Source organism: Aythya fuligula, chromosome Z (assembly GCF_009819795.1).
Source record: "Aythya fuligula isolate bAytFul2 chromosome Z, bAytFul2.pri, whole genome shotgun sequence".
Classification (NCBI taxonomy): Eukaryota; Metazoa; Chordata; class Aves; order Anseriformes; family Anatidae; genus Aythya; species Aythya fuligula.
In genome coordinates this window covers 34,997,209-35,023,242 of record NC_045593.1, presented here as the reverse complement: position 1 = coordinate 35,023,242, position 26,034 = coordinate 34,997,209, and the positions used below count along the sequence as shown (strand labels likewise).

General features: G+C 35.0%; 1 protein-coding gene across 2 annotated transcripts in view; it reads left to right on the top strand.

Annotated features, from left to right (window-relative positions):
- Positions 1–22,491, top strand: part of TTC39B (tetratricopeptide repeat domain 39B) — a 54,126-nt gene extending 31,635 nt beyond the window's left edge. For both annotated transcript variants that reach the window (XM_032205765.1, XM_032205764.1), the window contains exons 6-18: positions 1,092–1,156; positions 1,436–1,541; positions 2,925–2,990; positions 4,396–4,504; positions 5,289–5,356; positions 5,447–5,506; positions 5,829–5,990; positions 7,033–7,124; positions 7,524–7,644; positions 10,072–10,183; positions 14,419–14,536; positions 19,593–19,709; positions 20,806–22,491. In XM_032205765.1, coding sequence (XP_032061656.1) covers positions 1,092–1,156; positions 1,436–1,541; positions 2,925–2,990; positions 4,396–4,504; positions 5,289–5,356; positions 5,447–5,506; positions 5,829–5,990; positions 7,033–7,124; positions 7,524–7,644; positions 10,072–10,183; positions 14,419–14,536; positions 19,593–19,709; positions 20,806–20,902 — 1,293 coding nt within the window. In that variant the 3' untranslated portion in view covers positions 20,903–22,491. The remainder of the gene's footprint in view (positions 1–1,091; positions 1,157–1,435; positions 1,542–2,924; positions 2,991–4,395; positions 4,505–5,288; positions 5,357–5,446; positions 5,507–5,828; positions 5,991–7,032; positions 7,125–7,523; positions 7,645–10,071; positions 10,184–14,418; positions 14,537–19,592; positions 19,710–20,805) is intronic.
- The last annotated feature ends 3,543 nt before the right edge of the window (positions 22,492–26,034 follow it).

Genomic DNA, 26,034 nt, shown 5'->3' with positions numbered 1-26,034 from the left:
TTGTTGGTTGTTTATTTGCTTCTTGATTTTGTTTTTTAATTATTAAAGAATTTTTAAATACGTGTCTTCAATTATGGGACTGTATGAAATGAAATACCTTTAAGGGAAGTGTATCCTTTCTCTAGAGCAGCATCTGCCTGTCCATCATTTCAGTTCCACTGCAGTTTGCTGTAATACCCTACTCTGATGATTGCTGCCATACACCATATTTTTCATCCTTGATTGGCCTTGATTCATTTGAGGATGATGATGATAATGAAAATGTAGTCAGTCAGAAAGAGGTAGCAAGAATGCTTGTACTAAAACATCTGCATTTGCTTGTCCAGTCTTACAGACAGAACAGTTGAGGTTTTTCAAAATGATGATCCATTTATGGAAGCCAATGTTTCCTTCAGTTCCAGATTCTGATGCCCTTCTAAAACTTTTCTTTTCTTTTTTTCTTTTTCATGTCATACATGCTGTACTTGAGTATTTATTTGGGATTTTTGAAATGCCAGTACACATTCCCCTTCTGTGTTAATTCTAAGAGAAAAAAAATTCTCCTGCTTGATTGTTAACCATCTTGCTATTCAGGAACTTATTTTTGATGGCTAATAGATTGTGGTTTTGATTTTCTAGAGGTGAATAAATACATGTTGGATAGTACGTGTAGTTGCTGTTATTAGCAATGGGAATTAATCTGTTTAGGGGATTTTTCGGTATATCTTCTGCCAGGTCTCAGGCTTGCTTGTGTGTGTCAGAAACGGCTTTCCAAAATTTTTTGTAAAGATTCCTACAGCACCATCTGGTGGAGAGTTTTCTGTTTTTCACTTAAATGCATTAGAAATCTAGTTAATAGTAATGGTAGCTCTGACCACTCTGCTTCTTTTTAGGTTGTAAAACTTGTCACATGCAACAGAAGAATGTTTCCCTAACAACTTAATGCATTTTCTAACTTAGGCTTAGAGATTATTCTAATAACTGAAATGCATTTTTAAAATTTCCAATGTCTTTTTAAGTTCTAAATCAATTAAAATGTAGCTTGAAGTTTATGTCTGTTTATATGCAATAGCTAAAAACATATTTTGTATAATTAATATTTTTTGTTTCAGGATGAAAATATGATCAACTTTATCAAAGGCGGCCTCAAAATTAGGACGAGTTATCAAATATACAAGTAAGTCCTTAGAAAACACTGAGGTTTAATGTTGGTATAAGGATGTGCATTAATGCCTCCAAATTTTATAAATAAATAAATAAATAAATAATATTACATTAAATTATATATATAATATTACATTAAATAATACATTTATATTATATTATATTATATTATATTATATTATATTATATTATATTATATTATATTATATTATATTAAAATAATACAATGATTATACTTCGTATAATTTCTAAGTCATGTTTCCCATCTCCTCCCTTTTTCTTATATCAAAAGGGAATGTCATCAGGTGCTACAGATGACTCAGGGGAACAAAAGCAAAAATGAAACTTATCACCAATTTGAAGGAGGAGTAAAACTGGGAATCGGAGCATTCAATTTGGTATGACTCTTTCAGACTGTATAAAGTTGATTGTAGTAATTCTGTAGGATTCTTTGCAAATAGGATACTGTAATCCTATTTTAAAAATGTTTATAAAATGTTTTAGAAACAGAGATGCATGTTTTGTAGCTTTTATGCAACATGAAAAGTGTAGTGGCTTTTTGCATGCATGCCTTCTAGGGTCTTTCTACTAATTTATTTTAAATAATGTTTAATTTTATTTGACTAATTTATTTATGTATTTCTTGAGAGGAAAAGCTGCTACATGCTATGTGTATTATGACTTTTTAAGATTCTTCTACAGTTGGTTACAGGATCCTCGAGTGAACATTTTTATGGTAACCCACGTATACTGTTCTATGGCTTCAGTGGCATACTGTAGATTGGCACTGTGAATTAATGTAGATCGTGAACAAGTTTGGGAGAATAAGCAGTAAGTTACTGGATTGTACAAGAGACAACTGGATACATCTGCTAGTGTTTTTATTTACAGTTTACTACATTGTCTTTTAGCATATGCCATGACAGCAGTGAGAATTGATTTTTGCTGGTATTGTAATTTCTGTATCATTCCAGACTGGAGCTGGCCAGTTCTGTGTATGGTCAGAAGAACTCAGGTTTACCTGCACCGCTCAGTCTTTAAAACCCAAGCAGCTGGTAGATGTCTCTGTACACAAGTGCTCAGACTTATTCTTTGTGAATTTTCCTCAGCAGGAAGCCTAACAGCAAAAGTCTGTTCTAGGCAGTGACTAGAGTGACTAGAGCTTACAAAAACTAACCTTGAAATAGACCTTCCAGTAATGTTTTCTGAAAAGATGGTTGTGATCTTTAAAAGTTTTCTGTTGTGTTGAATGTGAAGATTGCAGCTACAAGAGCAGAAAGTGCATGTAAAGGAGGGTAACAATAGCTAATACTTCTAAAAGAATAGCTTTCTGGTCTGCTAATTCCATACCTCTAAAGAAGGAACAAGTAGAATTTTGTATACCATTGTATCATTCAACTGGGAGTCAAGGAAGATAACAATTGTGGATTGTAAGTGCTACCAAAATAGATAATACTTTCTTCTGATTCCATATGGCTCAAATTTTTTGAACAATTCTGATCAGATCTGAACAATTCCTCACAGAAGGATCATTATCTGAAAAAACACAGATGGACTTTTTCTTGCTGTTTCTATGCTGGCTGATCATAAAGAGTCTGAGTTTTCCTTAAGCTGCAAACTGATTGCAGATTGTTGATCATGCATGTCTATTTTTGAGTTCTTTTGTGTTTTACTTTTTCACTGATGTGTAGTGGCATTTGATATAGTAGTTTTTGGTTGAAGCTTATAGTGGTTTTACACTTTTTTTGAATGCATATATTTTTGTTTGAAATGTATTACAGATGCTGTCATTGTTACCAGGAAGGATCCTCCGACTTTTAGAATTTATTGGATTTTCTGGCAATAGGGTATGGGATTTGGTATTTTATTTGCTTTTTCAAATTAGACTTTTCTCAGGTAATGATTGGGTGTGTTTATTGTTACATATTTCACACTAAATGTATAATGATCTACATAGCTGATTAATATTTTAGTGTTATTAAAAAGTTAAGTAGGCTAGATTATGCAGGCAAGAAAGCATATTTGATATTTGACTCTTGAGCAAGCAGAGGAGATGGCCAGTATGCTTCAGAGATGGTTCCCTTCCCGTTTCCCCTTTCTGAATTCCTCCTCTCCCCTTCTCCCTTCTCCCATCCCCTTTCCCATTGTTCTATATTTTGCAACCCTTTACAACTCCTTTTGCCGCCTACAAAAAACAAAAAAAAAAACAAAAAATAACCACAGAATTATATGTAACTAAATTTCAAGTTATTAGTGAACCAAAGAGTCACCTTATGGTCTTACTGCTTGTAGGTTGTCCACAAGTACATTTTGTTTATATAAAATTAGACTTCAATAGAGTCCTTTTCGTTCTGTTTATTCCAGTAAAAATTCTAGTTCACTGAGCTTCATGATGAAGCTCTTTGACAATACACGTTAGTGCCCTGACTGAAAAGGTGATAAAAGCTGAAAGGAAAGCTGAACAATTTTGTAGTAACACCACATTTTTTGCATGGTGCTTGAATTCTCGTGTAACTCGACAAGTTGCTATACAGTAAAACTTTTTTTTTTTTTAATCAAAACTGTTACAATCTGTTTCTGAAGAGCAACTGCTCTTAAGAAGGGAACCTCTGAACTCGTCTTGACAATCCTCAAATAGTCAAGCTGTAATTTAATGGGAATAAACTGGAATAGATAGGAAAATCTTTCTTATGTAAGAACAGAATAAATTCCCATGAATCTTTTTCAATAATCAGAAATTGAATTGTAATTTATGAAAACACTGTATAGAAGTTGATGTGTTAGTAGAGCTAATATTTTGACCAGAACCTCAAAATAGTGGCTGACTTGACAGGAGAAAATTAAGGATTACCAGTGATTTCTCCAAAGGAGGACTCTTGCCTAGAAGTAGCACTGAAGAAGCTGAGAGAGTTCCCTACCAAATATAAAGACGTTATTCTAAAAGGATCATATCCAGAAAGTAGTGGAGAAAAGATTTAGACCCGTGTGGCTGCATGGTCTGTGACCATGCAAAGCAATTAAATGCATGGGTAATTTTATTCAGCATTGACTTAGTCTACTCCTTGCTGAGTGCTGTCAGCTGTGTCAGAACTGTTTTGGTAGAACATTGTGTTGGATCTGAGATAATGAAATGTTGAATTATGAAATATTTGTATTTAAAAGGATAAAACATTCAGGTGAGCTAGAAATGATTAAGAGTACCATAGTATTATACTCATAATTAATTCTTCATGTGTTTGTATTTTTTCTTAGGAGTTAGGCCTCCATCAACTACAGGAAGGTGCATCTGGCAGCAGTTTGAGGGCCATTCTGTGTACTTTCACCCTGCTGGTTTATCATACTTACGTCTCTTTAATCCTTGGTGAGTCCCACTGTGTTCAGTCATGCTACGCATTTTGAAAGATATTCTGCTTTTTGAACTGAATTTAGAAACTGTGGCTAGTACTTTTGTAAGAGGAGTTTGCTGTGTACTTTGTTACGATCTGAAAGTCATGCCTCTAACAGAGCTATAATTGCAAAACCAGCAAGGTAGATACTGTTCTATTGACAATCTATTTCATTTGAAGGGCTATCCTAACATGCAACAGCAAAATATCAGAAAACACTTCTCAAATGTGAGGAAACAATTGCTTTTGCCACATGAACGTTACTATTAATTCTGTATGCATCTTTGACATACATGTTTATGTTCTTTAGTTTCAAAGTATTTCAGTCCTTGTACCTTAGGCTCATCAGGAAATTAGGGATAACTTCGTTTCTTTCAGGTTCACCCCTACTTTGTAACTGAGCTCAAAATTAGTAAAGGGGGCAGCTGAAGAATGTTTTCATAACTTGATAGAGCAATTACAGGAACTTGAAAATGGAAAAGGAATTTATAATGGAACGGTTTAAAGAATATTAATGTATTTTAACCTTTGTCTACTTACAGGCATTTATTATCTTAAAAACTATTATTTCTTGCAGGACAAGAAATGATTTTTATAGAAACATAAAAACAGAAATATTATTTGATCATATTGAGTAGAGGTGGTCATTCTTTAATTTATTCAAGCCATAAATAGGATTTTGAAACCACAATCTTAATCTGTTACACTTTTTTTTTATTTATTTAAAGTAGACTAAGGTTGGTTTATTGTGATTTCTAGGTACAGGGGACACCAACCTTGAGGAAGCAGACAGTCTTCTCGAACCCTACCTCCAGAAGTTTCCAAATGTGTGTATTCTCAATACATTTTGTAATAGTAATGTATTTCCTTAAGCTTAAAGTAGTAACTAAGTACTTTTTTTCTCCTTTCCTTTCAAGGGTTCCATTATTCTCTTTTATGCTGCCAGAATAGATATACTGAAAGGAAATTTTGAAAAGGTAAATCAATTGTTTTCTTTTTAAGATTTTTATTTGTACAGTGTTCAGCTTGGGGTGAAAAAATATGTATGTTTCATCTTGGTAACTATTTAGTTGGACTGATAATTATGCTTATTTTCCTGTTTGTGTTTAGTGTTAATATTGATTCCAGCTTTTATTCTAAGATAAGCTGAGAGAGAAGATTATTTCATTTTTCTAGTCAAGAGTGTTCTCTGCTTGGGTGCTACAAAGGAATTTGTTCTGTAATTAAATGTGGCTCTGTCATAGAGATTTAACCTGTAATTGAACCAATTTTCATTATTCTTACTTTTCTAAATCCTAGGCACAGTTAACGTTCCAGGAATGCATAGCAGCCCAGCAAGAATGGAAGCAGATTCATCATCTCTGTTACTGGGAACTAATGTGGTGCTACACATTCCAGCAGAACTGGCTTCAAGCGTATCGGTATGCAGACCTCCTCAGCAAAGAGAACAGGTGGTCTAAGGTAAATGAGCAGGCAGATATTACTGTGTTATACCAGTAGCCGCTCCACAGTTAAATATGCATTTCAGTGTGTGGAATCAGTGGAATTTTTCCTTTCTTATGAACTCAAAAGCAAAGGGACAATGGAACCAAATGGTATATTGTGTAGACAAGGGGGAATTTTTCTTATGGTACCATTACGAGAAATGCTTCAGTCTTGGGGTGCTTATCAGAATTAAGAGAAAGAAAAGGGAGAGGAAAGCGGTTAACTTGCAGTTGTAATTTCTAATATTTGCTAATAAAACTTGGCAGAAGAAACTGTGTGTGTTTGTTAATTATAAAAAGACAAAAGAAAGCATAGTCAGCAGATGCTTTGTGACATGAAATAAAAGGCTGCTGGAGACATGCAGGGTAATCTACCTTCTCCTTGTAAAAACTGTTCTCACAGTATGACCCCAGCACAACATACAATGTGCATCCTTTGTCTGTTCTTTTCTATGTTGTTCTTTTATGCTTAGTGGAAAAGGGAATATGGCCAGTTTTTGAAAAAAGAGGAAGAGAATAGTATATTCAGTGTGAAGTGTAAATGTCTTGAACAGAGTTATAAAAGTTTCTTTTCTTTTCTGAAAAGTCCAGTTACTGAATTTTCCTTGATTCAATTCTCAGATATATTTTTGTTTGCTTGTTTGTTTGTTTTGTTTGTTTGTTTTTAGCTTATCTCTGCACATAACAGATCAGATGACATTTCTGGACTTCAGAATACTTTTATCTGCCATTAACCTAACTTTTTTATCAGTTATTTAGATAGTATATTGTCATATTCTTTGCAGAAAAGACCTTTAATATTGACTAACTTATTAAGAATATTAGCAAATATACTGAAAATTAAATTATAAATTATGTGAAAAAAGAGATGCGTAGCTAAACTTCAGTAGTTCCACTTGCATGAGAACTACTGGAAACACTTCACTGTAACAATTGGGGTAAGATATTTCAGTCCTTATTGTATTGATTGAACACAACAAATTAGATGCAGTAAAATATGAATTTTTTGTTTGAAACAGGCAATATATGTATTCCAGAAAGCAGCAATTTTATGTATGCTTCCAGAGGAAGATTTGAAAAAGACTGGCGAGGACATTGTGTCTTTGTTCAGGTAAACATTTATAGAATAACTAAAAATGCAGTTGTCATGTCCCATCCCCATTCCTGCCCTGCAAATATTTTTGACTTAAATATCTTTGTCTTGTATCATTTACTCCCTACTTAAAACCAGCACCTTTTCAGCTTTTCTCATTATTTTTTAGCATCACATTGTTTAAAACACTGCCTTTATTAGCAACATATATCCTGCATATGCAGGCTGTGTGGTGTGGAGAACGTAATATTTTACTAACTGAAATAAGAGCAAATATTTCATATTTTACTAATATTAAGGAAATTATGTATTTAGGCAATCACTAAGTATTTAGGAAATACTTAATATTTTACTAAATGAAATAAGAGGAAAAACTACATAAAGTGAACTGTCATATCCATTTTTGTCTCCTTTTAGACAAGTGGAAGGTCTAAAACAGAGAATTGCGGGAAAATCTATCCCAACAGAGAAGTTTGCAGTAAGGAAAGCGCGGCGCTATTCATGTTCTCAACCAGTGAAGTTGATATTACCTGCCTTGGTACTTACACTTGCTTTCTTTTTGTCCTTTTTGAGGGACAAATGGGGAAAAATGACTATGATTTCTTACATAGTGAAAGAATATTATCGTTGGGTACTATGTGTCCAATAGTTGCATTTTTATTTATTTTTTATTTTTAAAGAATTATTGGCATTCATGCAAACGGAATAGCCTTGGGATTTTTGTAAAATGGAGTTAAGGGCTGAGTAATGCTATCAACTAGCAGTACAAAACCAAGGCCAGATTTTCTATGTGAAAATTCAAACCCATAGAGCATAATTTGTTGTTAGTACATGGGGCTGAAAGTCATCTTCGGATCTACATTGGTTTCTATCATGTGTAAGCACATGCTATTTACTGTGACAGGTTCTCAGTCATTATCCCACAGATTCACTAGGAAATTGACAACAACTTCAGTTCTTTCTATATCATCATCTGTTCTTCTGGTGAAAATGAAAAGCATTTTTTTTGTGTTGAATCTGAGTAAAAGGTATAGAAGTTGATACTATACAAATTCTGTTCTAATTTCATATGCTTTTCACTTCAGAAGGCATTAGTAGTGCACAACCTGTTTGCATGTACACCATAATGATACTTCATATACACTTATGCTGAGATTTTGGAATATGGGTAATATAGCAACTACTGGAAGTGGAAAAAAAAAAAAACACATTTGAGAAGGAATTTCTTACGTTAAAGCTCATAGAAAGAGAAGTCCAAAGAAAGTTCATCCAACAGTTTAAAATTTGGTGGTTCATGTATTTGATTTTGTTTACTCATTTATGTTTAAAGACCTAAGTAATAAGGTTGTCCTGGGCTTCTACAGCACAGTGCTATTCAGGTGTGAATATGTATTTTTGGTCTTGCTGTCAAATCTAGTATCTTTAAATATAAGAGTTTTTCCACCATGGGTTAAGTAAAAGAAAACGCAGGGTATTACTATAATAAATGCAAATTAGACAGGACTAAAGAATTGAAATGAGTCCAGCGTAATGTAGTTAGTTGGTAGTGTCAATAACACTTTCTTTTAGACTTCAATAGAACCATTTTTTTTCTCTCTGAAACAACACATAGCTACAGCAGAAACATTTCAGTGATGTATCTGTTTCAGAATGACATCATTTCATATTTCATAGGTGCAATTACAATTCAAAGTGATAAACAAAATTATACTGTAGTGTTTGTGATGATTGAGTGGAGATACTAGCAAAGATTTTTCTTGTTTGGAATTAAATCTGCATAAGTATTCTCATTCTCTTTAAATTTTATCACATAGTACATTAAGTAATACATTAAACAATTGTTTTGGTTACTATTGCACTAAAACAGCTGGGAAGCTTTTTCTAGGATTTATCTTGATTTTTTTTTTTAATAAGATTTGGAGGAATATATTAGAAGCAGTTGGATGTATATGCTGGAAACGTTTTTTATCTGGGAAGTTTTGTCTACTTTACTGCTGTTCCACCTGGAATATAGAAGCCAATTAATTATAACATCTCTCTATATAAACACATGTATGTATGTGTGCGTGCACACACATATATACATTTATAATATATATTCCATCCTTTGTGAAAAACTTTTTTCAGAATGGCCATTAAAACACACATTACTCAACATTCATCACACAATCTCCACAAACTTTGCTCATGTCAACAAAAATAATTCCCTACACCAAACTCAACATCATCACAACACTGACAAAGATGGACAGTTTACACAACCTCACCCCTTACTCCTTCACCACGTTACAAGAACACAAATTCACTGCAGTTATTACTCTCTCTAACAGCATTCAGTCTGTATCTCTAATTCCTTGAGTCCCACATTAGGTGCCAGAAAGGACTGTGGTGGTTTCACATAGATGGGCAGCTAAACTGGACCACACCACTTCCTCTCCTCAGAAAGTTAGGGAGAGAAAATATGATGAAAAAAGTAAAGCATGTGGGTTGAGATAAGGACAGGGAGGTTGCTCACCAATTACCATCATGGGCAAAACAGACTTAGCGTAAGGAAGATCAATGTAATTTATCGCCTATTGCTAACAGACTAGAGCAGTGAAACTAAAAAAAAGCCTAAAAACACCATACATGACCAATGTTAATTTGCCTCTCCTATGCACAGGTATTCTACTGCAACTGTAATTAAATGACTTTAAAGACAAATGTGATTGTCTTTGTAAACTCCCATGTAACTGACTAAGTGTCCAGTACACATTGTGGGGAGGTTATTTGAAGTAACATGGATACTTTTGTTCTTGGGCTTCTTAACAGTGAGTGTTAAACTTTGAAACCTTTCATATTGTTTAAAAAAAGTTTTTGTAGGCAGTATTTTTATTTACTCAAACTATTGAATAACAGCCTTCAAAGGGATACTCTTCAGTTAAATATTTATGCAATTCTGTGGATGTCTTTGCTTTTTTGTCAGGAAATGATGTATGTCTGGAATGGCTTTGCAATTGTGGGCAAAAGAGTGGACCTTACTGAAAATTTATTGGTAACAATTGAAAAAGAAGAAACTGCTCTACAAAATGAAACTAGTAAGTAGTTGATCAAGATGGAAATAACAAGGTAGTAAGAAATGTTGACATTTTGCTTTGCTTCTGTCTTAGAAATGTTCTGTTGCCAACTTAGGCAATGTGCTGTTAAATCTGGTATGAAAATTTTGGAGCTGCTTAAACTTTAGTGCTGATTCCTCGGTATGCCCTTTATCAAGCTTGATTAATGCTAGGGGCTAGATTATACAAAACTCAAGAATTTGAGACTATTACTTACATAACTTAACTGAATCTTGTTAAGACATTACAGTCTCAAAGAATGTCCTTAGACCATAACCCACTGATTTTTTAAATGCCTGAAAAATACTTTTGCTGAACCAGTTTATGCCATACTTCAGCTGTACTACAGAGGACACATACTGAGCAGAATATAAGTATGAAAGAGAAGACAAAGTATTAAGCATGATTCTGTGTTTTTTTTTTTTTTTTTTTTTTTAACGTCTGCCAAAATCTAATGTCTGGCAGCTATAAAATAAAATGTATTTTTAATTAATAAGCTTTGACCATGGATTTAGATCTTGAAGTATAAGAAGCATAGATATTCAAGGTAATATGCAGTGTATCAGTCCATAACTTCATACTGGAACTTAATTTTCTTGAGGAATAAGAAAGTTGTGCTGGGTAAGTACATGGCATTATTTACTGTTCCTTAAATCAGGCTTTATCAGGCTGCTCCTGTTATCTATTATGTGAGCTTCTCAGTATATTTCTCCTTTGAATTCTTCTAAAATGAATAATTATTAGCTTGTTAGTAATGGCAATTCACAAGAGCAGTTTCTATTGAACCCAGATTTTAGTCATACTTATCAATAATTTAGAAACTTAGTTTACCCACATTATTAAAACATGTAATGAGTTTTGGAAGCACTAAATATAGTATTAATTTCCCCTGTTTACATCGATAAGAGCAATATTCATGACTGAGTATCAAAACTCATTCAGTTTGTTATTAGCAAATAAAAATGCCCATTAAACATTTTTGCTGAAGTATAGCTTTCCCCAAAACATAGTATTCCAGTAAGGCCAAAGCAGTTGGAAATTGAATTTTGAACTGCAGAATTACAAATATTCCCCTGAGCTCTGTGCTGCAGGCCTGGTACAGTATGAGGTGTTTTGTGCAAGGCAGGAAATAGAAGCAATGAAATGTACTTGCTAGTAAAGAAAATGAGAAGTAAGCACACAAAAAAACTGATAGTAATGGTAATCTTAAATGTTACAATTTTATTTTATTCCAAAGATACACAGGAAAAGAGAAGCATCTTTTAAGTAAATGACAAAATGGTGTGAAATATGCTACCATTGTCTCATCTGAAAACTACATATTTAGCTATAAAGCAAACATGACAACTGGATTGCAGTGGGAGGAGAGGTGCTCTGTTTTTTCTTTTTTTTTTTTGCCTCATTAAAACCAAGATGTAGCAAAAGGCAAGGCACCAAATAAATTATGCTGCCATGAATGCAAAGAATGCTGGCAGAAGCTGTAGGGAATCTAGAGATCTTTTATCCAGATGTTTGTGTTATGACTATCTAATCAGTTAGAACAGTGAAGTAAATTTACTGTCCTAGGCAGAGATGCTCAAGATATCAACATAAAAGGAGTAGAATAAAGCAATTGCAAGAGGACTGAAATAGAAATAGGTAGATGATTGGAGAAGGTATAGAAGATATTTATTACTAAAGGAATTGGTAAATTCCTTTCAAAAGAGAAAGTAGCTGAAAAATACTTTAGGATCTACACACCCACAAAGGCAGAGGAGAAACTGAATGGTCTGTTCAGTTGTGGTGTCTTTGTTACTTTAAAATTCTTGAAATCACTGGTGTGACTTATTCGTAAACAACTGGATGGTAGAGAATCATGGGTGAGGATCCCTTTTATGAATATACCTCAAGTGAATAGGTCATTCAGGATGAGGTTGCTTTCTGTCAGTGAGATACATTCCTGCATGGCAAAATGAGTTTATTTACACTATCCAGACAAACAAACCAAGAAGTCCAAAGGAATCAGATTGAGTATTCAGGGCTGCTTTTCTGAGTTGCTGAGATATGTCTCTATAGCATTTAGATGATGGTTTAATTTACTGTAAAAAGCATATGTTTTTATGTAGATAAAAATGAGTGTCTGTATTATAGTATTATGAAAATATATAAATCTGAATTTCATTCTGCTTGGACTAAACTGTAGTATTTTGGCCTTAGATTGTGGTATGAAATATTTAATCAGCACTTGGAAATCTGTAGTTAACAGTGGCTAGAATAAGTAACTTATTAGTGTTTCAAAATAGTATTCCTTTTTAAAAACATTATGTTTTTCTCATGGAAACATGCAGATTACAGATACAATGTAATTCTGATACAAAGTTGTTTTTTATGCTTTTTTTGTAATAACTACAATGAAATACAGTTTTGTTCTGTACTTTCTATCTGTGAGCCTGGTTAACTTTTAAAGATACGGAGTCAAACAAAATAAAGGCACTGATTATCAGAATTGCTGCTGAATGTACACCCAAAGCCAAAATGAGGCAAGGATACAGTATTTTTTTTTAAAGACAATTGTCAGTACTAGATAGCTTTAAAGGACTCCTAAGGTGTCATCACAAAAAAAAAAAAAAAAAAAAAGTAGGTTAATTATACACAGAGGTCATGTAGGGATTGAGACTTCTCAGAGAGAGCTGTTGATGCTACATTTGGTTCATGTAAACAGGCACAGCAAGGAATCTGTCAGGGACTGAAAATGGTTGTAGAGAATACTGAAAATATTGATGACAGAAGGACACTTTAGAAATAATCTTTTCCTCAGGATTTCTGTGTATTGTATTTTTCCACAGTTGTGTCATTTCCAAAATATAAAAAAGATTTTTAATGTTAAGAAAAAAATATTCCTATGGTTATCTTGTGTGTTTCATCAGCATGATAATATTTCCTCTGGTACAGGGTACTGCAGGAATATGTGCCTTACACATTTATTGCTAAGGATCTCTGTTTTAAGTTGGCCTGTTCATTTACTGTCATTGTTACAGTAATTTAGCTCACTGTCTTTTCTTCCTCTGGGACATGCCAGGGAGATACTATCAGTTATTTCTTTTATTGACATCAATGCTTATCTCCAGTAATTTTGGGGAATGAGACTTTTAGGAGATAACCACATAAATCTAGTACCTTATCTAGTAAAATGGGCTAGAGGAATGCAAAATACTCATCCCTTCTAGTTTTACCTGTCACTAAAAGCACAGTCTGTTAGTTGTTATCTGTAGAGAATTTCTGGGTTTAAACACAGACAGAAATATGCCTGAAAGTAGTGGGAAAGCACTTCATGGAGTCCTAAGATACTCTAGTCTTGCATCTTTCAGAACTGTTTATGTAGGATTTTTTGGCAGACTATTAAGAAAAAAAAAAAGTGACCATAGAGATCTGGTAATTAGTTGTAAACAACATGATCTGAAGGGAGGTTGTTTTGCTTCCTGAATTGTTAATGTATGTGCAGCCATCTGTCTATCCATATGTGTTTTCTTTCCTTTCTTTTTCTTCCCTGCACCTAGCAAAGGATATAAACCGATGCTACAAAAAAGGACCACATTGGTTAAGGCTACATTTCTTAATTACTTTATAGAAGCCTTTTCATCACATATTTTCAGTCCTATTGAACATAAAACTTCCTTGAATTTTCCAAGTGAACATTCATAATTGTTGGAGATGATGCAAATACTAACAAAGATGGTTTCTTGAATTTCTGTTGTAGTATTATGTTTCCTCAGAGATATGTAGGAATGAATTGTAGGGTATTCTTGGGCTTTTCACATTACCGGTGCTGCTGGAGTTCTGCCAGTACTTTGGAACAGTGGAAGCTTTTAAGATGTAAAGGTTTCAGTCTCAATCCAGGTTTTCTGTTCTGTTTTAGATGTTAAATGTATAGAAGTCTTTAACTTGTGCCAGATTATGCCCACTTTGTACTGACTTCCTGATTTAGAAGACTGGGGAACAACTAGATGTTTAGATTTCTTCTTTTCCTCAGTCTCTATCCTTAAAGAGAAAGATACAGAAGCTATGAACATATCCTCTCTAGTAAGCAATGTTTAAAATTGTGCCTGTGGATTATGTGTTGAGATACAGAACTCTGAGAAGCAAACCTCAGAGTCTGAGTATATATTCACTACTGAAAAATGTTACCTTTTCATGATGATGTCTTCAAATTGGTTGATGTATTTTGCTTTTGCCTTTAGACCACAATGAATACTATACGGATGACATGTGCATGTTGCAGCTACTGAAGGGTCTCTGCCTTAAACACTTGGGAAGACTCATGCAAGCTGAACTGTGTTTCAATCAAGTAATTCAAAGGTAAGAATAATAGAAATAGACTTTTCACTTTTATTTTGTAGGTTTGAGTGAAACATGATATTCTTGCAGAAGCCTTCACATTAGAATTTTAAATAATTAAACTTTAACATCCTGCTAGGGAGCTGGAATTAAAATAGTTCTGAAAGTAGTTGGAGGACCACAAAACTTTACCATTGTTTTTCTATAGTAATTTGACATTATATAGCTTTTATATAAATAGGATGTGTTTTAGACCACACAAGTAAGACTGATGGATAATGCATTTATATATATACATTTGTAATTAGTATTTTTATATTTGCAGAACTATCAATAGAAGTGAAGGTAATTCATGTGGATTTATTGTTTGTTTCAGTATTTAGTGCTTCATGAGTTAACACTACATTTAGATGAGAAATTATTGAAGTTGTTGCTATTTTCAGTTGAAAATTTTAGTTTCTTGTGTTATGGACTTATTAAACATTTTAGATGTCAGGTCAATTTCTACTATAATATATATTTTTTAACTTTAAGTCATATATTGATTGTGAACTTGGAATTTTTAAAGTAGTTAGCCTGAAAAAGTGTTATTTTACAATTTTCATACAATTTTTCTAATCAATAATGATCTAAAAAAAATATTTTCTTTCAAAGGAATATGTTATCTATGATTCTAGTACCTGTTGCAGCTTTCCTGCCAGCAGGCCTTGTCTTGCCATTTCTAAGATTACAGGAGAGTTTGGTCAAACACTTTGCAAGTTAGAGTATAGGTGCTTTTGATGGTTACATGTTTTCTGAAAATCTCTCTCCAAAGGCAATTGACACTGTAGAGACTTCTAGGGTTGAGACACTTCAAAAACCGTCAGACAACAGTTCTTTAAAAAGATGTTTTGGATGGGGAGGAGGAGTTTTCTGGTAAATTAAAGATCTGAGTTTCAGTTAGCTTCAGTCTCAACATTTGTTGGGCTACTACGACACATTAAGACTGTTTGTCATATAAGCAGTCTCCCTGCTTTAAAGACATGCTTTCTATGCATCAAAACTTGCCTTGTTGGACAAAATACCTCTAGAAGTGTTGTTCTCAAAATGTTGACACTTGTTCATTGCAAACTTTTTTGTTCTGAAGAATTGTTTGATACTATTTTATCTAGATAAGAATTGAAGAGTTGATTGTAAAGGACATAGGAAAGGCCAAGGTACTCAATGCCTTATTCACATCATTCTGTGAATCTTCCTCTTCCTCTTGGTGGAGGAAGGTCAGGTTAGGAAACATTAAACAAGCCAGACACGCATGTGACCATCTCAGCTGAATATACCCAGTGGGATCTACTGGTACATATTCGTGAGTGATGAGGGAATTGGCCAATGTTCAAAGAATCACAGAATGGTTGAGGTTAAAAGGGACCTACAAACATAATCTAGTCCAACCCCCCTGCTCAAGCAGGGTATATATTATTCAAAGATACATATTATTTATGGCAACTGGGGGAGGTTCCTGAGGACCATAAGAAAGCAAAGGTCAACCCTATATTCAAGAAGGCAAAGGCGGAAGCTTGGGGTAACTACAGACTAGTCAGTTTCACATCAGGCCCTGGAAAGCTGGAGAAGAAAATTCTGGAAACCATTTCAAATGCATGAAGGTGATCAGGAGTGGTCAGCATAGGTTTATGAATCATGCTTAACCATTCTTATAGTCTTCTACAGTGTGATTACTGGCTCAGTAGATGAAGGGAAAGCAGTGCATGGTTATCTCCAGTTTAGAAAGGCTTTCAACAGTCTACCATAATAGCATCGTAGAGAAGCTGTTGAAGTCTGGATTGGACAAGGGAGCAGCAAGATGGATTGAAAACTGGCTGAACTGCAACGAGGGGTGGATTAAAAACAGGCTGCAAACAGCAGCATGAAGTCAGCTGGAGATGAGTCACCATTAGAATATTGCAGGGTTCAACACTGGAGCCAGCACTGTTTAACATATTTCTTAAGGACCTGGATGATGGGACAGAGTGCACCCTCTGCAAATATGTAGATGATACAAAAGTATGCTGCCATTTTGAGCAACCTGGATAGGTGTACTGGGTCTGACTGGGATGTAGTTTCCTTTTCCCACAGCAGCCTATGTAGTGTTGTGCTTTGTGCTTACAGCTAGAACAGTGTTGATGCCGCACCAATGTTTTTATTGTTACTTAGCAGTGCTCCACAACATTAAGACTGGCTCTCCATTGCTGGCCCTACCAAAAGGCATTAGGCTGTAGGTGTTGGGAGGACATCACTGGGACAGCTGACCTAAAATGACCAAAGGGATGTTCCATAGTGTATGGCATCATGCCTAGCAGTAAAAGCAGAGAAAACAGAAGGTGGGGCTCTTGTTGTGAAAACATTTGTGGCCTGAGCAACCACTACATTTACTGTTTCATTTACTGTTTCCTAAGGGACAGCAGAACAGTGCTAGCTGAAGGAAATTAGAAAATAACTGTTTTCTCCCTTTGCTTTTGCCCTGCCTTTTTTTTTTTTTTTTTTTTTTTTTTTTCTTTTTCCCTTCCTTCCATTAAACTGCTCCTTATCTCAACTCATAAGCCTTTTTTTCATCATATTTTCTCCCCATTCTTTTGTGGAGGTGGAGTGAGAGAGCGATATAGCCAGCTTGGCTGTCTACCAATGTGAAAACACAATGACAGGCTAGACAAATGGGCTGACAGCAACCTCATGAAGTTCAGCAAAGGGAAGTGACAAGCTCTGCCCCTGGTGAGGAATAACTCTGTGACAGAGCTCAGGCTGGGGGCAGCATGACTGGAAAGCAGATTGTCAGAAAAAGCCCTAGGGATCCTGCACATCATGGTCAACCCCAAGTTGACAGTGAGCCAGCAATGTGCCTTATCAATGGGTTGAATTAGGAGGAGTGTCATCAGCAGGTGATACCTCCTTCCTGCTTAGTGCTGGTGAGGCCACATCTAGATTACTGAGTCCAGTTCAGGGCTTCCCAGTACAAGAGAGACATGATCATACCAGACCAAGTCCAGCAAAGGACTACAAACACAGTTAAGAGATGGGAGTGTCTGTCATATGAGAAGAGGCTGAAAGAGCTGAGACTGTTCAACCTGGAGAAGAGAAGGTGCAGAGCAGGGGCTTGGAAGGGTCATCTGTATGAATCACATAATCATAGAATATCCTAAATTGGAAAGGACCTGCAAGGATCATTGAGTCCAATTCCTACCTCCACCCAGGACCACCCAAAAATCAGACCATGTGTCTAAGAGCATTGTCCAAACAGTTCTTGAACTCAGGCAGCTTGGTGCTGAGTCCACTGCCCTGGGGAGCCTGTGTACTAGGTCTGGCTGGGATGTTAACTTTCCCTGCCCATACAGTGCTGTGCTCTGCACTTGTAGCTAGAACAGCAGTGTTATCACACCAGTGTTGTGTCCACTGCTGAGCAGTGCTGGCACAGCATCAGGCCTCTCTTTAACTCTCCTAGCAGGTGGGCAAAAAAGAGAGAAGAGAAACATCACCAGGGCAGCTGACCTAAACCAACCAAAGGGATATTCCGTACCATGTGGTGTCACACTCAGCAATAAAAGGTGGAAACAGGAAGAAGAGGGGAGGGGTGGGCTCTCATTGTGAAAACCTCGGTCCTTCTCCCGAACACAGGCTACGTGTGTTGAGGCCCTGCTTCAAGGACGTGGTCAATCATCGCTCATTTGTGGGAAATAGAGAGTAATTTCTTTCCTCTGCACTTCCACATAGCCTTTTTTTTTGTTTGTTTGTTTGTTTTTTATTTCCCTTTTTTTCCCTTTCCCCCTCCCTTTTCCCCTTTCCCCCTTTATTTACTTTAGTTAAATTGTTTAAATAATAATCTTTCCTTAATAATTATTTTTTTCCCTTTGATTAAATTATCCTTATCTCAACCTGTGAGTTGTTCTTTACTTTACTTTTTCCTCTCCTCATCTAAGCAGGGGGAGTGAGAGAGCAGTTGTGGAGTTTAGCTGCATAGCACGTTAAAACCACTACAGCCTGTCCCAGTGCCCGACCCACCTCTGGGTGCAGACCCTTTCCCTAACCCCCAGCCTGACCCTCCCCTGTCCCAGCTCCATGCCGTTCCCTCGGGTCCTGTCGCTGTCCCCAGAGAGCAGAGCTCAGCGCCTGCCCCAACGCTCCCCCCCTGAGGGAGCTGCAGGCCGCCATGAGGCCTCCCCTCAGCCTGCTCTGCTCGGGGCTGAGCAAACCAAGGGACCTCAGCTAGGCCTCATGCATCTTGCCCAGTAGACCATAAATTAATTAATTATCAATACCTGAAGGGAATGTGTTTTTATTTATTTATTTTATTTGTTAAAAAAAAGAAAAAGGAACCAAACTTTTCCCAGTGGTACAGTGGCAGGAAGAGGTGTAATAGGTGTGAACTGAAACACAGGAAATACTGTTTAAACATAAGAAGAAATTTCCTTTATTGTGAAGTTGGTCAATCACTGACCCAACTTGATTAGACAATGGAGATATTTAGAACCTAACTGGACACAGTCCTGAGCAGGTTTCTGTTGTTGACCCTGCTTTGAGGACAGTATTGGACTAGATGATCTCCAGAGGTGCCTTCCAGTCACTGTGATTCTAAGTATTTCTTCTATTGAAGAAAAACTGAATTTCTGTATTTCTTTGCCTGATTCTGTTCAGGCAAGCTTAGGAATGAAGATCTCAATTTTGTTTGCAGGGACAAAGCATTTGTATTACACTGCAAGACTTAACTATGTTTTTAATCTTGTGTCAGCTTTTTGTTCCTTTTTTTTTTGAACTGTAAGTTACATAATAGGGCTCCTGTCCTGAGAATATGTTCATGGTAGCTTGGGTAACACAACACAGTACAAATAATAACTGGGAATGAATAAATCTTTGCTTGCATAACATCACATTGGTAGTATTTTATGCCCATGGCTTACAAGTTTAATTGATATGCACAGTGTCAACTGGTAAAGAAGTTCCAGAGTGTTTTCTATGATCATGTGCTTCTACAGGTAGTGATTGCATTTAAAAGTTAAATGTTCACTTGAGAAAATGTTGTAATTAACCATTCTTTATTTTTATGATTTCCTAGTGAGAAACAAATAAAATATGATAGCTATTTGGTGCCATTCACCATGTACGAACTGGGTCTTCTGTACAAACAACAGGGTGAGAGAGAAAAAGCAGTAAGATACATAGAAACTGCAAAGTAAGTGGATTTTTGTTGTTGTTGTTGTTTCAACAATTAAGAATAACTGGGTAAGTTTAGCAATGAGGACTTTTTTTTTCCCTGCCAGCCCCTTGTCAAAATAAAATTAATTATAAATCTTTATTCTTGAGTTAAAAAAAAGAAAGTTCAGTTTTACAGTCTATGGTACTACTTCAGGCATGGAGGAATAGACAATATCAAACAACAGAGACTATGAAAGGAAAATATTTTGTTTTATATTAGTGTTTGGAAATGCTGAGGCTCTTTGTATGACAGGAAAAGGCTGGGCTCCTTTGCAGGTGTGGGATGGAGCTGGAGAATCCAGAGAATGGATTAATAGCACCTGTGTGTCAGAGAGCAGCTGTGGGGCTTATATATGCTGCAATAAAAATGTTGATGAGAATAGGTTAAAAGCTAGTATAGTTCTGACCACCTCCCATTTTCCTTTTACATCCTGTTGCAGAAGAGTGGTAGAGAGCAAATTTTACTGTACTGCAGCAAGTACATTGTAGAAGGAGATGTAATTTGACCCTTGTTATGTATACAGAAATATACCAGTCATGCAATAGAGAAATATACCAATCATGCAGTAATGTTCTAAATATAGATTAGAAAGAACAGCCTCCTAAAATGCTTTTTAGAAACATAGTAGCTTTTTGCTTTTTTTGTTTGTTTGTTTGTCTCACATGCTTTAGTTTCTTTGTTGTTTTATTACACCAGCTGAGTTCTGTTCTGAAGTTGAGATTATATTTGGAGCTAACATTCTTTTCAATAGTTTTTTAGTTTGTCTTTTCACAGCAAACTTCTGAAAGGATTGTTGAAGGATCAAAATAAGTGAAAGAGACATTAAGACATGGTTGTAGTTTAGCAGGATATGTAACTTATTACTGGTATAGATCTCTGCTCTGTTGATGGAGAAGACTTTAAATGGCATCAGAACACTTTAATTCATCTCTGTATCAACTTCTCTTTTCTGTGGAATGAGTAAAGACTGTTAACTCTGGTACTTCAGTGAATGTGTGAAATAGAAATAGCCCAGGTCAAAAATGTTTTTCTTAGAGCTTTCTAGCTGATAAAGTAACTTTATTGTTCGCAGAAACAACTACAAAGAATACTCCATGGAGTCCAGGTTGCACTTCAGGATTCATGCAGCACTTGACAGCTTGAAAGTGTCGCCTGCTTCAACACCTTGAATGAGGAGGGATGCTTTTCATGCACACAATGCATACAATAGTCTACACAATGTTTTTGCAATCTTTTTTAAATCTTTGAAAAGAAACAATAATGATTATTTTCTGTCATCTCTGATTTGATGTATGTCATTCCTTTTGACTGTTCTTTTTCTGTATGGCTCATATACTATATCTACTTGATACTTTAAATAATACATTATATTTTGTTTGATAAAAATAATTTAATATTTGACTTGATGGGGGATATTTAAAAAACAGTTGATGGTGCAATAAAGTTTAATTCAAACACTTTATTTTTTATATGAAATCAGATGCTGGCTATGCAGTGGAACTTGTGATAATTTCAGCCTTTTGTGAAGGTTTGATTTTCTGCAGTACACTTGAGACCTTTTTGCCTCTGGAACAACAATGCAATGGCAGTGGATAACCTTCACCCATATTTGGCATACCATATTCTGAAATTTGTGTTCCAGAGGAAAAAAAAATCATCATCTTTGACTTAATTTCATTTTGGGAACAAAATGAATTTGTCTGAAGTGCAATATTTTTATTGTATCTTTCAAGGTAATGTTAAGCAGGGCTACAGGTGTAAAATCTCTGCAGCTCTATTTCACTTGAAATAAGAGGTCACAGGGGACATGTCTCAGTAACAGAGAAGCAGGGTTCTAGGGACATTACAAGGTCATCTATTCTACATGTATGTTACTGCCCTAAGGCAGAATCAAGCCTTATGCTATTCCTCACAGGTACTTGTTTAAATTGTTTAATAACCAAAAAGCAAACAGACTAAAACAACCAAAACAAAACAAAACAAAACAAAACAAAAGCTTCCATTGAGAGGGGTTTTGTAACTTACACAAGCAGTGTTTCCCAGTGCTTTTATTATTTCTACTTGGATTTTTTTTTCTGGTAGTTACCCCAAATAATTATTGGCACAACTGAAACCTACTTCCTATCTTCCCTGTCATGGATGTGGGGAATGGCTTGTTCTTTTCCTTTTTTAAAGCAGTCTTTTAATTTGAAGACTGTCTCATGTTAGTCATCTTGGTTCTTGGCGTCCAACCAAAACAAATTAAAACTTGCAGAATTTAATTATTTTCCTCATCTATAGGAGTAACTGATATTGATGCAAATTGTGTATCAAAACTGAATCCACTCTTAAACTTAAAAAATGTGTTAAAATATACTAAATGAGTTTAAAAAATGTGCATATTCTAACCATAGCTTTCTACCAAAAAGTATGTAGGAAAATACATATATTTATACATTTCTATATGTTTTGTTTTCCCTTTAATATGTGGACAGCACTATCAGATTTAGTTTCCCAATTCATTATTAATACTTCTGCAGGTTTTGCTAGTGATTTATTCATAACTAAGAATATGTTTGATATACCAAACACTTGGGAAGGTTTCCAGAGGTAGTTGATGCTCCATGCCTCTCAGTGTTCAAGAGGCATTTGGACAGTGCCCTTAAAAGTATGCTTCAACTTTTGGTTAGCCCTGAAGAGGTCAGGCCGTTGGACTTGGTCTTTGTGTACATCCCTTCCAACCAAACCGGTTCGGTTCGGTTCGGTTCTATTCTATTCTATTCTATTCTATTCTATTCTATTCTATTCTATTCTATTCTATTCTATTCTATTCTATTCTATTCTATTCTATTCTATTCTATTCTATTCTACTGTTCAGTCACAAGTGTTTTGCAAAACCTGCCAATCTCCATACTTTAATAAATCTATTATATTTGCTTCCCATGGTAAATTCATAGTAATTACACTCCTGTATGTGGTTCTCTGTCCTCAACTGCCACCCCAGAGAAAATGGAACAAAAGAAATAGGTGAAAAGCCTATCTTCAGTAAATGAGTGACAGTAAAATTTCTAATTAATCAGTCAATCTAATGTAAATGCTATAGATGACTAAGAACACAGCCTTCTTTTATGTCTTTTATGACTTTATAAATGAGTGATTTAGTTGCATATAAATGCAGGTAAAGTAAGAGTTTTATTTTTTTCAAAAAAAAACATCACCGAAGACTAACATATGCCACCACCTGACTTCTCCGACTCCTAGCCCTTTTATGCATACCTGATCATAAATGACAGGCAGCAAAAATAAATTTCTGTATGTTATATTTTCAGACAATGTTTTATTGGCCTATTTGTATATTTATGTGTTCAATTTAGGATTATTTGTGATTCAGTCTGATTATTGGATTACAAAAATCAAATGGGACCACTTCATTTTCTTCTGAAAGGTGGTGAAAACAGTAGCTGGTGGAACTTCTATAGTTTGTGTTTCATATAATAATTCACTCCACTAAAGGATTAGATCAGGGACTACTGACTCAGGATGGAGCATGAAATAGTCTCTGATATCTTGTCATTGTGTAGTGTCTTGTATTTATTATTTTATGGGTGATTCAGAATAGCAATCAAAATTAGCAAAAAATAAAAAATGAGCTTTCTTAGAAACTGACTTTTTGAAAGTCTAGTAAAAAAATGTAGCGCTATACTTTTTTCACTGCTAATAGTACTGACTACAAAGGTAAAAAAGAATTTTGTTTTCATCAGCTCAACCTTCCAAAGTCAATATCACACCCTGTGTATGTTAGTTTTCTTTGTCTCTTTCAGGATTTGCCTTTTTGCACTCATGCAGAGAACAGGCATATCCACAAAAACCTGCAATATACTCTGTAGTGCTTTGATGCCCTGAGGTCCCCAGCCTAAGTTCTATTTACACTCTATGTCCCTTTCTTTGCTGCTATTCCAAACTTGTTTGTTAGAATCTTGAGCAATCAGATTTTCGTAGCTTTTTTTCTGGGTATTTTTTTAAAAGCTAATGGTAGGAATATAAATGTGTGAGACTGACTTGTAACCTTTCATATAAGGTAGGTCTCAATAGATCTGTAAGAGATGCTTTGTCTTCCAAACACTGTGCATAGCTATGGTCTGCTCCTACTTAGTGCATCATTGATGCAATAATATTTAGTACATTGTGTCTGAGTTAGGGTAAGTGATTTGTGGATAGAGTTTCAATGGAAAGTCTTACGTTATTATTTTTTTGATATCTGCTGCATACGGTACCAGGCCTTAAATAAAACTATGATTTAGTTTTACTGTGCTTCAGAATCTTCACCTCACTTGCTCATGTTGTGTGGTAATTTTGCATAATGTGGTGAAACCTTGAAACTGAACAAGGTTGAGCATTTACGTGAGACACTGTAACATCTATTGATAATAGTAGGAATTATATTCAAGAACAAAGCTAAGGCCTTAGTTTAAGCAAGCAGGTCTGAACTTGCATAGTAATGTTATGACAAAGGTCATTCTGGTCTTACTGGTGATAGACGGGTATATATTTTTTAAGGTGAGGAATAATAAAGCAGCTTGGCTATAAGACAAAGCTTCTCTTCAGTTAAGAATTGCCTACTTGGAAAATACTACAAAAATAACTTTGTCTGTGCATATCAGTCAAATGCTTAATCTATTGGGGAAAGATTATTATGTTATGATCTTTAAATACTAGTTCACCACTTTAACAAAAAATAAAAGAAAATACACATTAAAAGAAAGCTGATTAAAGGTTGTGTTTCATATCTGTTCTAAAAGGTTGTGTTTCATATCTGTTCTAAAACACATATGTAGCAGCTGTATTGAGCAAGAAAAATTTACAATAATTGGATCCTGCTATGTTTCCAAAATACCTTGACAACTAATGTATTAAAGAAGCCATTTCTTCTAACAAGTCCAGCTTAACTTTGCAATTATTTTATTACTAATCTTTGTGTTTAATGTCCTTTGTTTCTGTATGTTCTTATATTGCATAGTTCAACAAAGAATGTTTATATTTGCACTGGTGGTGCAGTTTATTTCCTTCTAAACTGTTGAGATTTGCACAAGTTCATGTTTGTTACTTCAGTAAGGACAAGGTTAAAATAACGGCTGATGAGCGATGAAGTGTTTTTGGTATTAAGAGCATGTAGAGATGTTCAGTTTGATGAACAGATTCTTTCTTCAGAGGAACAAATCACGTTTTATGCTTTTGCTACTGAATGCAACATTTTGCACAGTATTCTTATTGTACGTAACTTTCAGCTGAGATTTGTTGACACAATATCAACAAAAAAAGCATATACTTAAGTTTAAATATGCTATGATAGGCATATATCTCTAATACCTATCTTCTGATTTATCGAAGTGTAGTAGAAAATAAATAGTCTTTTGAAATATATGTAGTAAATGTACAATAGAAAGCTACTTTAACTAGTCTTGACTTCTCACCAGATAATACCATTAAATTACAGGAGTGATTAATAATTAATTAATTCTTTTACCAACTATGTCATTAAATTCAGTGAGAATGACACATAATATACCCACAGGAGCTTTTTAAAGTCCCAGCATGAAAAATGGGGAGAATATAATATAAATAAATAAATAAATATTATATTTTATATATAGGTGCAGGACTTGATTTTTGTAACATTCAGAAAAGTAAATGTTCAAAAACTTTTCTTTTCATTTGGTACATTTAAATACTTCCACAGTTGTGTGTCATTTTAACTGATGCTTCTAACCAGTTAGGCCAACATTTTTATCATAGTTTGAATGATAAGAGTGGAGGTTATGGTTATCATAAGAACAGAGATAGTGGATGACTTACCTCAAAGAAAGGCAAAGAATGGAGATGTTCCTGCATATCTGTCGTTGTCTGAAAGGCACTAATCTACCCTCAATTTTTACATATACCATGGTACAGAATAAAGCCTTCATGGATAGATCAGAATGCTTGCAACACATTGAGTAAAGATAGCTTACTGAGTAGAACAGGGAATAGAAGACACACTGAAGACTTGAGCACAAAGATAGGAACTACATTGGCATTTATGCAAACATTTTGCAGAAGCTATGTTACATTTTTACAGTCACCTGACAAATTCAATACTTTTACTTCCTGTATTCCAACTAGGAGAATGTCTGTGGTGCTGGGTCCATAGCTCAGTTTGTTTTTTTTTTCGTATTTTTTTCTTTTTAGTCTCTGGTCTCATCATTTACTTTTTATTTTATTTGAAGGACAGCTTCAGAAAGAAATTTAAGCATTGCAACTCTGAGCTTTGCATTTTGTAGAAGAG